The sequence below is a fragment of the Mastigoproctus giganteus genome, chromosome 4, assembly GCF_048544385.1.
Source record: "Mastigoproctus giganteus isolate SK-2022 chromosome 4, ASM4854438v1, whole genome shotgun sequence".
Lineage (NCBI taxonomy): Eukaryota > Metazoa > Arthropoda > Arachnida > Uropygi > Thelyphonidae > Mastigoproctus > Mastigoproctus giganteus.
In genome coordinates, this window is record NC_143578.1 from 155,065,466 (window position 1) to 155,081,434 (window position 15,969).

The 15,969-nt window shown below is 38.2% G+C and overlaps 1 protein-coding gene across 2 annotated transcripts in view; it reads right to left on the reverse strand.

Moving 5' to 3' along the window:
• Positions 1 to 15,969, reverse strand: part of LOC150087127 (disco-interacting protein 2-like) — a 1,128,863-nt gene that overhangs the window by 498,183 nt on the left and 614,711 nt on the right. For both annotated transcript variants that reach the window (XM_090372979.1, XM_090372978.1), the window contains exons 24-25: positions 14,741 to 14,821; positions 6,207 to 6,334 (exon numbers count right to left, since the gene is read on the reverse strand). In XM_090372979.1, the coding sequence (XP_090229105.1) occupies positions 6,207 to 6,334; positions 14,741 to 14,821 (209 nt within the window). The remainder of the gene's footprint in view (positions 1 to 6,206; positions 6,335 to 14,740; positions 14,822 to 15,969) is intronic.

Below are 15,969 nucleotides of genomic sequence, written 5' to 3' on the forward strand. Positions count from 1 at the left end.
GAGGAGTTATTTAGGGAGGGGAATGCCAGAGGTGAATTGAACTCTGGCAGTGAGCTCAATGAGTTTGTAATAACTGATAGGAAAGTGGAGGAGAAATTGTAAGATGATAAACATAAAAAAGGCACCTGGGGTGGATAGGATCTATCCAGTTATATTAAAGGAGGCAGCATAGGAAGTAAGCAAACCCTTAGCCATATTTATGAGAGCTTCTTTGGACTCAGGGGAGGTACCCATGGACTGGAGATGTGCAAATGTGACCCCAATTCACAAAGGAGGATCAAAGGGAGACACAAGTAATTATAGACCTGTTAGTTTAACTTCTGTTCCAGGAAAATTAATGAGGAGCACTGGTAAAAGAAGCACTGCAGAGGATCATCTAGACAAGATTTCAGTTACAGCTCGGACACAGCATGGTTTTGTTAAGGGAAAGTATTGCCTGACCAATTTCATTGGATACTATGATGTGGTCACAAATTAACTGGATGCAGGGAATAACTTTGATATCATGTATTTGGATCTTAGAAAGGCTTTTGATACTGTTGCACATGGAAGACTGCTGAACAAATTGGAGCAGTGTGGCATTGGAGGCAAATTGCTGCTATGGATAAAGGGATGGTTGAGTGGGAGAAGACAGACAGTGGTAATCAATGGTCACTGCTCATCGTGGACTAATGTTATTAGTCCACAATGTTCAATGTTGTTCAGTGTTGGGTCCATTATTATTTTCTGTATTTATAAATTATATTCATGATGGTATATCAAGCTTAATGTCCAAGTTTGCACACGATATGAAGGTTGGCAGAGTTATTACGGACAATAATGACAGTACACTGCTGCAACAGGATCTAGAAAATTTGAACAGATGAGCTGAGAGGTGGTAAATGAAGTTTAACATTGACAAATGTAAAATACTATATATGGGAATTAGTAACTCCACAGTAACGTATCAACTCTGTGGTACTACACTGACAGTGGTAGAGAATGAAAAGGACCTCGGGGTAATTGTGGAGGTAATCGGCAAATGTAAAGTACTATATATGGGAATTAGTAACTCCAGAGTAACGTATCTACTCTGTGGTCCTACACTGACAGTGGTAGAGAACGAAAAGGACCTAGGGTTAATTGTGGAGGCAGATATGAAGTATTCTGAGCAGTGCAGACAGTCTGCAAGAGTAGCTCATGGTGTCTTGTCAATGATATATAGGAATTTTTCTAGCTGGGATATGGAGGTGATTATTCTCTTTTGTATACGGCAATGGTCAGGCCACACCTTGAGTACTGTATACAGGTGTGAAGGCCACATTTTAAGAAGGATGTAGAGCTGTTGGAATGAGTACAGAGAAGGGCAACAAGATTAGTGAATGGAACAAAGGGATGCTCTTACGATGAAAGGCTTAAGTTTTGCAAATTAGTGTCTGGAGACTAGGCACCTGCGAGGTGATCTGATTGAGGTGTATAAAGTCTTGAATGGTTTGAGCATGCTCAATGCTGATGGGATTCATTGTCTTCCTTAGAATAATCACCTGAGAGGGCATAAATTCAAATTGTGGAAAGACAGATCTAGGATAGATGTGTGGAAGTTTGCTTTTAGCCAGTGTGGACCAGACTTCTATCCTTTGTTGTGGAAGTTGATAGCCTAAATAAATTTAAGGCTGGACTAGACAGGTATTTGGAATGAACGGAGGGGTGAAATGGGAGAGTTTTCTTTTCTTTTTTTTTCTTTTGGCTGATGCTGCATAAGCTTGCTTTCTTGTATCACATGCCTCTACTGATGCTAATGCTAATGTATGCAGTTTTATTTTTAACAAACATTTAAAGAAAATTATTTATCTGTGCAAATAGATTCATAAAATAACACACAGGAAATCACTGTCGCGTCTCTTGTTTTGCCACCTGCTGAATCACATCAGATTTTTTTACACCCACAGATGTGAAATCAAGTGTCTTGAAACACCTACTGCATTTCTAATGCGAAATAGCATACAAATGTAACTTATTCGCATTTAGCATTAGCATTAGTAGAGGCATATGATGCAAGAAAGCAAGCTTATGTGGCATCAGCCAGAAACAAAAAAAAAAAAAAAACTTCCATTTCATCCCTCCATTCGTTCAAAATACCTGTCCAGCTGAGCCTTAAATTTATTTAGGCTATCAACCTCCACAACAAGGGATGGAAGCCTGTTCCACCGGCGCCTCCGTAGCCAGGTGGGAAGGAGCAGCAGTGCGTAGCACACGCTTCTTGATTAGACCGGGGTTCGAGCCCGTCACCACCAAATACGGAGGATGCGGAAAGGTTAAGGAATGACCACCGCATATCCTGGAGCAATATGGCCTTAGTTGCTAATGCTCCTAAAAACCAAACAACAACCTGTTCCACCAACCAACTACCCGCTGGCTAAAGGCAAATTTCCGCACATCTATCCTACATCTGTCTTTCCTCAATTTGAATTTATGCCCTCTCAGGTGATTATTCTGAGCAAGATGCAGTATCCCATCAGCATTGAGCATGCTCAAACCATTCAAGGCTTTGTACACCTCTATCAGATCACCTCGCCGGTGTCTAGTCTCCAGACATTGATTTGTCTACTAAACATTGCAAAAGCTTGTTCCCATGCTTTCCATGTGTTGTTCGTAATATTTAACTCGCATTTCAACCCCTAAAAATGTTATCTAAATGAAAACAAGTTGTTTTAGCAGTGGAAAAGAAACTGGATATCATTAAAAGACATGAAAAAGGTGAAAGTATTTCAAAGCTTGCAGACAAATTTGGAATTGGCCAGAAAACTGTATGGGACGTCATTAAAAACCAGCCCAAAATAGATAAATTTGTTTCTAAATGCGACACATTTGCTTTCACTTCACAAAGAAAATCACTCAAAGGTGCTACAAAAGAACAACTTGAAAGTAATGATAAAGTGGTTTTTACAACAAAGAGCTGAAGGAACTCCAATATCTGGACCAATGATTGTAAGCAAGTCAAAATATTTTCTTGACAAATTACAAATGCCTGGAACACCTACATTTTCATCTGGTTGGTTGAAACAATTTAAAGACAGGAATGGTATAAGAGAGTTTAGAGATACAGGATGAAAAGCTGAGTGCAGATAACATGGGAGCAACTTTATTCTGTGATGAATTAGCTACGATTATTAAAGAAAAGGGTCTTGTTCCATCAAAAATTACAACACAGACAAGAGAGGACTTTATTGGCGAGCAATGCCCAATTGCATATTGGCACCTGTACAAGAAAGAATGCACCAGGATATAAAATTAGCAAAGACAGAATAACAATTTTATGCTGTGCACAAATTTCAGAGGATGACAAATTAAAATTAACTATAGTGGGAAAATCAAAATCTCCTAGAGGTTTAAAGGACACAACTAATATTCCAACAGATTATTATAATCTGCATGGATGACTAGGGATAGATTCAAAAAGTGGTGGACAAATAAATTCGTTCCTCACATTAAAAAATCTATGTCTCATTATTAAAGGTCTTCCCCACAAAGCAATTTTGTTATTAGATAACGCTCCATCCCATCCTACATTGGAAAACTATCTGCCGAAAATAGTGATATTTTTGCCTTTTATCTTCCACCCAATGTAACAACACTGGTACAATCTATGGACCAGGGGGTGATTGAGAGCATGAAACGATTGTATAGAATGACCTTGATGATGGACTTTATCACGGAAGAAAAGAATCCTCTTTTATTTTGGAAGTTACTAACAATTAAAGATACTATCTATAACATTTCTACTGCATAGGTGGAAGTTAAAAGTGAAACAATTATAAAATTGTTCAAAAAAAAAATACTGCCCGATGACTTTGTAATTTCCGAAAATAACTTGGAAGTGGGAGACTCAAATAACACTGTGTAGAAATTGTTCCTGATATTTTAAACTCAGTTCAAAATATTGAAGGATGTGAAGACTTAAATGAGGCAAGTTTTAATCAGTGGTTAAATATAGACAAAAATGAACCAGGCTACGAAAAAGTGACTGACAATGACTTAATCCAAAGTGTGCAAGAACCTATGACAGGACCTGACGAGGATGATGATGATGAGGAACTACAGTGAGCTTGCAAAGTAAGTTGGAATGAAGTCCTAAAAACTGCTGAGACATTACTTAAATTCGTGGAAAGTGAAGATGATGTAGATTATATTGTAATTTTACAAATTCACGGACACATAAGAAAAATAAAAGAAAAAATAATGCTACAAAAAAAAATCAAAAATCACAGACTTTCTATCAAAATTAATAAAATTTTATTGTTGTTGTTATATACAAATAATATCTTATGTTTTTGTGTGTTTTGAAAGTTATTTAAACAAATAAAAACAATTTTGATTTATCTTGTGTTTCAATAATCCGAGCTCTACTGTTCCTGAACTACCATGGATAATCAACGTTTTACTGCATTTTCAAACAGACGGCTTCATCAAAAGGTTAAGTGGCCATTTGTTTAAAAGATGATACTACTATGACAGTCATTTCAGAACTAACTGGTCCTTCATCATGCAGCATCCCTCAAACAAAGCAGTTAGCTTTAGCTGTATTTCAACTTTGAAAACTGATTTCGTATAACATGTGGCAGCTCTTATTGAACAATTTGTTTACAACTGTATTCCTCACATATATTTGTAGACTCTACTTGCTTTCAGAGAAGGGACCAGTTTGTCCAGATATAGGCAGTCATAGCAGTCTCATCTTTTAAACAAATGCTTAATTAACCTTGGTAGGACATCTGTTTGAAAGTATCGCAATACCAGGGCAATTCATGGAAAAAGCAAATTTGTTTTCCTGTGAGAATTATGACCATTGCATTATCTATACAGCTTATTATTGTTGCTAGTACTAAATTGGTTTCCTAATAAAACAGATTGTAAAATTCTGACCTTCTATAAAATGTGCTGGATTTAACAGTTTATTATATGTATATATGCATGAGGCCTCCATAGCCAAGTGGTCAGGAGCGGGAGTGCAGTAGCACACGCTTTGAGTAGACCGGGGTTCAAGCCCCTGACTGCTGAATATGGTCGCTCTGCCAACCTGCAATGGACCAGCGTGGCACATTATGGTCCATTTCCCTCAGCATGAATTGTTGAGGAGGCTTCCATCCTGCAGTGGGTTGATAATGGCTGCACTTTACCTTTATATATGCATGTATGTATTATTTAATTCAGTTTCAACCTACAGATTCAAATTTCTGAGATTTTCTTCAGTGCTAGCTTATTTAAACCCATATTGTCTTTAATCTTGTTGAAAGGGTGCAGCCTCCTATACTGATTTTTGAAACTATCATAAATATAAAAACAGCTACTATTACTAATAAAAAGAGTTGATAGATTGTAGCATGTCTCTCTATAGATTGCAACATGTTGCAAGCACGTGCACACAATTTGCTGAAGTTTTCTTGACAGAATCTTCAAAACATATATATACACTGACATTTACAAAAGGGCTAAAGGCTGTTGGACCATTCAGTGAATATTCATGTTATTAAAAATATATAATAAAATCTTGCATGCTTTATATGTATTACATGCATACAACCATGTAAAGCAGGTGGCTGATATGAGGAATATAATAGCTGCACAGTGTACCACTTGATGGATTAGCTCAAATTTAATCGGAAACATTATCATAACATAAATTTTGAAATATTATGTCAAAAGAGATTATTTACAAAATTACACCCTTCTAACCAGGTAAGAAGTGGAGAAAAAGTCAGAAATCGATAGCCGATATATGACATGCAATGGCTGCATGGTACTGCTTGATAGATTTAGCTCAAATTTTGATAGAATGCATTGTCACACAAATTAGGAATATGTACAAAGTTTCAACCTTCTATCTCTATTAGAAGTGACTGAAAAAGCGATTGGCAGATTTGATGACAGAGGCAGTGAGTTAATATAAAGTATCCGTAGCCGAGTGGGCAGGAGCGGGAGTGCAGTAGCACACGCTCTTTGAGTAGACCGGGGTTCAAGCCCCTGACTGCTGAATACGGTCGATCTGCCAACCCGCACTGGACCGGCGTGGCAGATTATGGTCCATTTCCCTCAGCATGAATTGTTGAGGAGGCTTCCACCCTGCAGTGGGTTGATAATGGCTGCACTTTACTTTTTTTTTTTTTATATAAAAAGAGAGCATGTACACTAAATAATTCAGCAAAAATATATGTAATGTAAAAACCTACCGTCCTCTATAAATGAATTTCATAGGTTCCACTGCAAGTACAGTAGCAATGATGTCATCTGTATTATGCCTTCGCCCACTCACTTGCATTAGACCATCCTGGGTACCACACACAAACACCAAGCCTCCCTAGGAAAAGATGAGTCCGTCAGATATCAAATTTTGCAATTCATAATATTTGCTTGAAGAATTTAGATTTCAAGTGCAGTGTTAAATGTTTTTCCCCAACAGAGAATTAACCTGCTTAGAAGAGAAAAAACTCATGTCTGATCAGTGAAGACATTCTAGTTCTAACTTTCTATTCTTTTCTTCTGAAATAAAAAAAAATTTGGGCTATTACAAAGCAGCATAATGAAAGAAAACACTTGCTAATCAAAGGCTTCAAATCAATCACATAGATTGACACTTGTAAATCTTAACGAAAAAGCTAAATGCAACATGCAAGCATAATTGAGGCTATCCAATGTTTTCTTAATAAATTAATGGACCTGAAATAAATTGCATATTAAAGTTTCAAGTAAGAGAAACTCATAAAGGTGTCAGACCCAGCCAAGATGGTGGCCTTAAGGCAATTAAAAGTTGATATACGTTGACTATGGATGTTTTATGAAAATGTTGTAAATGCGAGTGAACCATAAGATTAGTACTTATATTTCTCAAAATGACAAATTTTCAGAGGCATAAGTATTAATTACTGTGTCTTAACATCTATCTGTAGTACTGTGTACTACAGATGTTGGTAAGAGACTAACCAAGTTCATGTTGCAATGTTACAGCAAATTTGGCAAGAGTATATGCACAGAACAGAAGAATTTGACTATAATTTTAAAATACACATGAGTGGTGTGAATTGTTCATAAATTAGTCACTCAAGTTCAGTAGGTTAGTTTGCTGAATAACGAAGCAAGTTAACTGATCCTCCAAGACGAATCCAATTCTGAGGAAAATTCTTGCTTATCCAAGTTCCAGGCCACCTTCCATAATGCAGAAGTGCTTCATCATGCTTATCCTACATTTTTTTTTTTTTTTTTTTTTTTTTGCAAAATTGCAACCCCAGGGGCTCGCATCTGGTGAGTATGGGCTTGACACACCCACGGTCCTGAGCTGGATACCATCATTCTTCTCTTTCTTGGTGATTCCTTTCTGCTTCTAACTCTCTCTCTCTCTCTCTCTCTCTCTCTCTCTCTCTCGGGGTAATTCAGAATTTTTTTTTTTTTGGCTGGTGCAGCATAAGCCTCAGGCTTCCTTGCACCATATAGCTAATAATAATAAGCACCTAGCAGAGCAGTTCAATCGAATGATAAGCAACCCGGAGACAATCCCGAAGTTTCTCACTGAAGGAGTCACATATCTGAAGCCTAAAGATGAAGATACAAGAAACCCGGTGAAATACAGGCCAATCACATGCCTTCCAACGATGTACAAGATCCTGACCAGCTGCATAACTAAGAAGACATCAGACCAGTTAGTGAGTCAGAACATAATGAACGAACAGCAGAAAGGATGCAAGCAGAGGAGCAAAGGATGCAAGGAGCAATTAACCATAGATGCCGCAGTTATGGAGCAAGTCTTCAAGAAGCACCGCAAGCTATACACGGCCTACATCGATTACAGCAAGACCTTCGACTCTGTACCTCGTAGCTGGCTAATAGAGACCCTGAAGATCTACAAGGTCAATCCGATAGTGACAAACTTCCTAGGAGCAACAATGGAGAAATGGAGTACTATCATTAAGGTTGAGAATGTCACAACCAGGCCAATCCCCATTAGAAGAAGAATCTTTCAGGGAGAGGCTCTGAGCCCCTGTGGTTCAGTCTAGCACTCAACCCGATCCACCATGCTTAACGGCAGCAAGAATGGATATAATCTCATAGAAGGAAGAAAGAACCTGTACACCCTCACCCACCTGATGAACATGGATGATATCAAGCTCTATGCGGCAACCGAGAAGCATCTCCAGCAACTACTCCGGATCACCGAAGAATTCAGAAAGGACATCAGGATGGAATTTGGTCTAGACAAATGCAAGACCCACACACTACACCAGGGAAAATTAGTTGGCCGAAACTACCAGCTGCAGACTGGTAAAGAGATGGAAGCTATGACAGAAGGAGACCTACCAATACCTATGGATGATGCAGGCTCAGCAGTTAGAGCACAAGGAAATCAAGAAGTGCCTGACCGAAAAATATCATCAGAGACTCAGAGGCCTGCAGAAAGCAAAATTGAACGGAGAGAACACAGTTAAAGCCATAAAAACCTATGCAGCTCCAGTACTAACATACACATTTGGGGTCATAGATTGGACTAACACCGAGCTAGAATATATCATGCGAAAGACAAGGACAACGATGACCAAGAACCGCCAACACCACCCGAAGTCAGCAGTGCAGAGACTAACAATAGTTTGGAAAGAGAGAGGAAGGGGCAGGCCTGATAGAGTAACAGAAAACAGCGATAGTTAACCTGAAGGATTACTTCGAGAACAACACAGCACCACTCAACCAGGCCATAAGGAAGATAGATAAGTGGTATACCCGAGAGGATCAGAGTGGAAGCAGAGGGTGCTAAGAATCTCTGGGTACGACCAGGCTGCCATGCACGGAAATTGAACTTGGCCTGTTATAACGTACGATCACTCATCGGTGAAGACAGGATATTAGAGCTGGAAAAGGAATTAGAAAATGTGAATTGGAATATCATCGGTTTGGCTGAAACAAGAAGAAGAAATGAATCACTTATAAGTTTATCAAGTGGAAATCTGCTGTACACCAATGGAAACAGTGAAAGGAGTGAAGGTGGAGTTGGGTTTCTGGTCCATAAAGATTTTAAAAACAACATTTTGGAATTCAAAAGTACATCACCAAGGGTGTCAAGACTAATATTCAAGATTTCTAAGAGGTACAAGCTAAAGATTATAATGATTTATGCACCAACATCGAGCCATGATGATGAAGAGGTTGAAGAAATGTACACTGAAATTGAGAGTCTTCTAGAATGAGCAGAAAACCCACTACACTATTATTATGGGGGACTTCAATGCTAAGGTTGGAAAAAGGCAAAACAGCGCAGAAAGAGGAACTATAGGAAATTTTGGAATTGGTGAAAGAAATAAAAGAGGTGAAAGACTTGTGGAATTTCCAGAATCTCAAGGACTGTCAGTAATGAACACTTTTTTCAAGAAAAGGGTGAACAGAAAGTGGACATGGAAGAGTCCAAATGGATTAACAACTAATGAAATCGACTTCATCCTCACTAACAGAAGATATATTGTGAATGATGTTACCGTCCTGAATAAGGTAAATGTTGGAAGTGATCACAGAATAGCAAGATGTACACTTGATATAGATGTAGGAAAGGAAAGGAAAAAACTGACTCGAGTAAACAATACAAAGGTCTTTGAAATAACAGAGGAGGAGAAAAAGCAGTATGTACTGGAACTTAAGAACAAGTTTGAGCTTCTGCAGACTGCTCAGGACCAAGATATCGACGAGGAATATTACAACTTTCTGAAAGTGATAAAGCCCAAGAAACCTATAGGGAAACAGAAATCCAAAGAAGAAAAAATTAGTCAAGAAACACTTGTCATGATGAACCAAAGACGACAAATGAAGAGCAAGAAAAACACTGACAGGGAGAAAACTGAGTATACTGAGTTATGCAAAGCCATTAGAAAGAGACTCAGAGAGGACATAAGAAGATTTAACACAAGAAAAGCAGAACAAGCATTAAGGGAAAACAAAGGATTTAAATCAGCAGCCATGAGCAGTAATACAGAAAGACAAATGATACTGAAACTGAAGAATAGCGATGGTGTACTTATAAACAGCAGAGAAGGCATAATTCAAATAGCAGAAGACTACTATAGAGAATTATACAAGGAGTGAGGGAATGATACCAGCAGTGGGGAAGATGGATTGCAAAGTAGCAACACATACGACATACCCAATATTCTTCCTGATGAGGTAGAACATGCATTGAAGAAAATGAAGAATCGGAAAGCCCCGGGGGAAGATGAAGTTACTGTAGAGTTGTTAAAATTGGGAGGAAGAGACATAACACAAAAACTGGCAAGGCTCTTCACAAAGTGCATTAGAAAAGGTGTGATGCCTAAGCAGTGGAATAATGCAATATTGTTTTGCTGCATAAGAAAGGAGATAAATCAGAAATTGGAAATTATAGACCAATTAGCTTGTTATCCCATATCTACAAGTTGTTCACAAGGGTCATTACTAACAGATTAGAAAGAATACTTGATGAGAATCAACCAAAAGAGCAAGCTGGCTTTAGGACAGGATTCTCAACTATGGATCACCTTCACGTAATATCACAGCTAATGGAGAAAGCAAATGAATATAAAACACCATTATGCCTGGCATTTGTGGATTATGAAGAGGCGTTTGACTCGACTCCATACAGCATAAGGCAATGTTTCGGGCACTGGAAAGACAAGGCATAGATACTCCATATATTATGATTTTGAAGAAAATATATGAGAATGTTACATCCTTTATTAGACTAGACAAAGACAGTAGCAAATTTAAAATCGAGAAAGGAGTTCGACAAGGAGACACAATATCTCCGAAGCTGTTTACTGCTGCCCTTGAGGAAGCTTTCAGAAGATTAGACTGGTCGCAGAAAGGAGTCAATGTGAACGGAGAGTACCTAAACCATTTACGATTTGCAGATGACATTGTGGTCATAAGCCACGATCCCAAAGAATTAGAGGAAAATCTTAATCAGTTATGCACAGTTAGTAAGGATTTCGGTCTAAAGATGAATATGGCTAAAACAAAAGTAATGATGAACAAGTATGCCACGGAAAGGGAAATAATGATTGAAGGAGCAGTAATTGAAAAGGTGGAGTCATATACTTATCTGGGACAAGTTATTAGCTGTAATAATGATAAATGGCTGGAAGTCAAGAGAAGAATAAATTTTGGATGGACAGCATTCAGGAAATATAGTCACATACTGAAGAGCAATATCCCAGTTTGTCTGAAACGTAAAATAATGAATCAATGTATACTCCCCACCATGACTTATGGAAGTGAAACTTGGGCACTCACCAAAAGAATGGAAGAGAAGCTAAGAACTACACAGCGAAGAATGGAACGAATTATATTGGGAATCAGACTGTTAGATAAGAAGAGAAACATATGGATTAGGCAGCAAACTCAAGTAAAGGACATTCTTATCAAAACTAAAGAACTAAAATGGTCTTGGGCAGGACACATAGCTCGAAGACATGATGACAGATGGACTAAGGAAATAACAGAATGGTACCCAAGAGGAGCTAGAAGAAAACCTGGAAGACAAAGGTGGAGATGGATAGATGAAATTCATGAGTTTTTGAGTAGTAAATGGATGGCCAGTGCTCAAAACAGAAGGAACTGGAAAGTTGCTGGAGAGGCCTTCATCCTGCAGTGGATTGAAAATGGCTGATGATCAACCTAAGCGAGGAACCCACACCCATCCAGACGTCACAAGAAACAAAGTTAGAAAGATGGGCAAAGAAACACTCCATGGCAGACACTACAATGACCTCCATCAAGATTATATCGATAACATTGCTTTCAATGCATGGCTCACAAGCGGGATGCTCTTCCCCGAGACTGAAGGATTCATGCTGGCCATCCAAGACCAGGTAATCAACACCAGAAACTATAGAAAATACATTGCAAAGGAGCCCGGAATGTCAGATGACACATGTCGATGATGCCACCTGGCCTCAGAAACGATCCAACACATCACAGCGGGTTGCAAGGTGATCACCCAGACTGAGTACACTCATAGACACGACCAGGTAGCCAGGATAATACATCGGAACCTAGCGAGGAAATACCAGTTGACCAAAGAAAGTGTACCATACTACAAGTACGAACCCCAGGCAGTATGAGAGACCCAAACCCATAAGGTGTACAGGGACTGTGCCCAGGGGCTCACATCTCCCCCCAGGGGCTCACATCTTGTCAGTATGGGCTTGGCACACCCAGGGTCCTGAGCTGGATATCATCATTCTTCTCTTTCTTGGTGATTTCCTTCTACATCCCTCTCTCTCTCTCTCTGGGTCCTAGGGTAAATTAATTTTTTTTGGCTGGTGCAGTATAAGCCTCAGGCTTCCTTGCACCATATGGCTAATAATAATAATAATAATAACGGATAAGATCATCCCGCACAAAATCCTTGTGGACAAGATGGAAAAGGCCACCTACCTGATTGACATAGCAGTGCTGAACACTAGCAATGTCCAGAAAACCCATGAGAAAAAAATTAGGAAGTACACGAACCTCAGACATGAGATCAAGGATATGTGGCATATGCAAGAAGTATTAACCATCCCAATCATTGTGTCAACCACCGGTATGGTACCAAAGACTCTACATAGCAGCCTAGCAGCAATAGGTCTCCCATTGAACACCTACAAGGAATTTCAGAAAGTCGCAATCCTGAACACTTGTAGGATAGTTGGAGATTTCCTCGACCAACATTAACACCAGACATTACAACTGTGTACTTGGTAGCAGTACCCGTAACGGAGTGGAACCCCCCAATCAGGGAGAAATAATATAAGAGCAACAACAATAATAATAATCGTATAAGAAGTATGAATGCTTTTCTCAAGTGTGATATTTTTGAAAGTGATCAGTCAACATTGAATGGTATGTAGGGTAAAAAAAGTTGGGTGCACACCACCTCAAACAGGCAGGGTTTTTTTTTGGGGAGGAAGAGCACAGAGAATCATGGAGGATTTCTTTTATTTCTGGGACTAAATCTCATAGAAAAAGGAATAAGCATATTGGAAACCGAAAGGTTTCTCTAATGGAAAATACAGCCACCACTCATGTCACAGATAGCACACTTCCTTTGAAACCAGTGTTGTGCTACTTTAGAGAATTAACCTAGCAGACAATGTTTCTCTTAGTGACATCATAATTGTAAATCAGTTCCAAGGATGAATTTCAATAGTCAGATAGTTATGATTTCTTGTCAATTCATTAAAGCCTTTAGCATTAGCATTTATAGAGTCATACGATGCAAGAAAGGAAACTTATGCAGCATCAGCCAAAAAAAAAAAAAACACACTTCCCATTTCACCCCTCCACTCATTCCAAATGCCTGTCCAGCTCAGTCTCAAATTTATTTTGGCTATCAGCTTCCACAACAAAAGATGGAAGTCTGTTCCACCGATCAACTACCCGCTGGCTAAAGGCAAATTTCCGCAGATCTATTCTACAACTATCTTTCCTCAATCTGAAACTGTGCCCCCTCAGGTTCTTAATCTGAGCAAGAGGAAGAATCCCATCAGCATTCAGCTTGTCAACCCATTCAAGGCCTTATACACCACAATCAGATCAACTCACAGGTGCCTACTCTCCAGGAACTGCAATTTGCAGAACTTAAGCCTTTCTTCGTAAAAGCACTACTTTGTTGCCCTCACCAATCTTGTTGCCCTTCTTTATACTCGTTCTAGCAACTCTACATCCTTCCTAAAATGAGGCCTCCAGACCTGTACACAGTACTCTAGGTGTAGTCTGACCACTGGCTTGTATAACGGGATAATCACCTCCCTGTTATTATTGTTGTTGTTGTTATTTGGTTTTTAGGAGCATTAGCAACTAAGGCCATATTGCTCCGGGGATATGCGGAGCAATATTTTGCGGAAAGGTCATTCCCTGACCTCTCCGCATCCTCCGTATATGGTGGCTCACAGGCTCGAACCCTGGTCTAATCAAGAAGCGTGTGCTACGCACTGCTGCTCCTGCCCACCTAGCTATGGAGGCACCTCACCTCCCCGTCCCTGCTAGCAAAATTCCTATATATCATTGACAAGACTCCATGACCTGCCCTGGCAGCCCGTCTGCACTGCTTAGCAAACTTCATATTTGACTGCACAATTACCCCCAGTCTTTTTCACTTTCCACTTCCTTGAAAACTTCAGTGAATCAACAGGACTTCTTGCCATTTGCAATTTTTGATGCAGAAGCTACTTATAATGTGTGGCAGTTGTTATGGTACTCCAATTCATAGTGTTTGTTGTGAATTATTTGACTATACAAGTACATGTTTACAGGATGACCTCCATGTTGTGTGGGATAAAAAACCTGGAATAAAAAAAATTCATAGGAGGGAATTACACCATATGAGTAAGATCAGCATTTTTATTTGTTTTCTGCTTGTGTCGAGGTTAGTTTAAGTACACAGAATAAACTTTTGAAAAAATGTTGAGTTTTGTTCTGATTTACAGCTAGCCCATAAGTAAGTGTTTGCTTTTAGCTATGAATTCCAGACTTTTACTTTTTGACCATTATTTACAAATTTTTTGAATGTTGAGGATTTCGGAATGTTTTTAACATTTCTGAACATTTGGAAAGCTATGGCCCATTGAATGGGCTCTCTCAAATATAGGTGGCAGTGAACATGTTAATTACAGATTGTAAGATTTTTCTCTTGTTTGAGGCTTTCAACTAGTATTTTTTTTTTTTAATTGCAACAAAGTTTAATATTCGAAGAAAAAAACAAAACATATCTTACAGGCCCAATAAATCCAAGAAGACCAGAACGAACCCAATAATGCTCGTTAACAGGCTGCCCATCTGAATACAGAGGTTGCATCTGTAAAAATTATATAAACTTATTTTTCAGAGAATTATACACTGCTTAAAATGTTACATGAACTAGATTTGTTAACAAAATGCATGCAATGAGTTGACCAACCTTTCAACATATATTTCAGTGAAATTTTCATTACAAATTATATGCTACAATAATAAGCTTAATTAAGCCAGTCATTATCTAAGGTTAGAGTATTGAAGGAGTTGCTTGTAGCAAGAAATGATTTCCAAATGTAAAGTACAGGCATACCCTCACTCACCTAACAATATTTCATTATAATGACACTCAAAAATTACCACTAATATTTGGTTTGTGATATCTCTCACCTTGTTATCACTACAGCCTAAAAATACTTTTCAAGAAATATTAAAAAGCATGCCACTAAATAGCATTCTAAGCTGAGTAATAATACATTTTCTAAGGTTTTTTAAGTCTTTGAATGGATTGAGCAAGCTCAGTGCTGATGGCTCAGACTACACACATGAGAGGGTAAAAATTCAAATTGAGGAAGGATGATTACAGAATAGAAGTGAGGAGGTTTGCCTAAAGCCAAAAGGGGGTTAACTATTGAAATAAATTTCCATCTGGTGTTGTGAAGGTCAGCAGTTTGAATACATTCAAGGAAGAACTAGACAAATTATTGGAGGGGTGGACAAGTAATGTGAGAGGTCTTTTCTATTTTTTTTTTTTTTTGGCTGATGCTTTATTGTATACAAAATTACCTTGGACTGTTAGAGCCAGTACATGATATACAAAGAAACATAATATTTGTAAAATAATAAGAGGAGTTTCCCTCAATATAGTACGTAGAACACTTCTGTATGATACTTTCCAGAAATTAAAATGAAAAAATCGAAAACTTACATTAGAGAAAAAATAAATAATTAGAAACCAATTTAACACAATTTAAATCAATTTAACACAATTAAAAATCAATTTAACACAATTAAAAATTAAAAAGAATCTAACAAAAAAATCGTTTTGAATATTTTCGTTAGATTCTTTTTAATTTTTAATTGTGTTAAATTGATTTTTAATTGTTTTAAATTGATTTAAATTGTGCTAAATTGGTTTTTAATTATTTATTTTTTACTCTAATATAAGTTTTCGATTTTTTTGTTTTAATTTCTAGAGAGTATCATACGGAA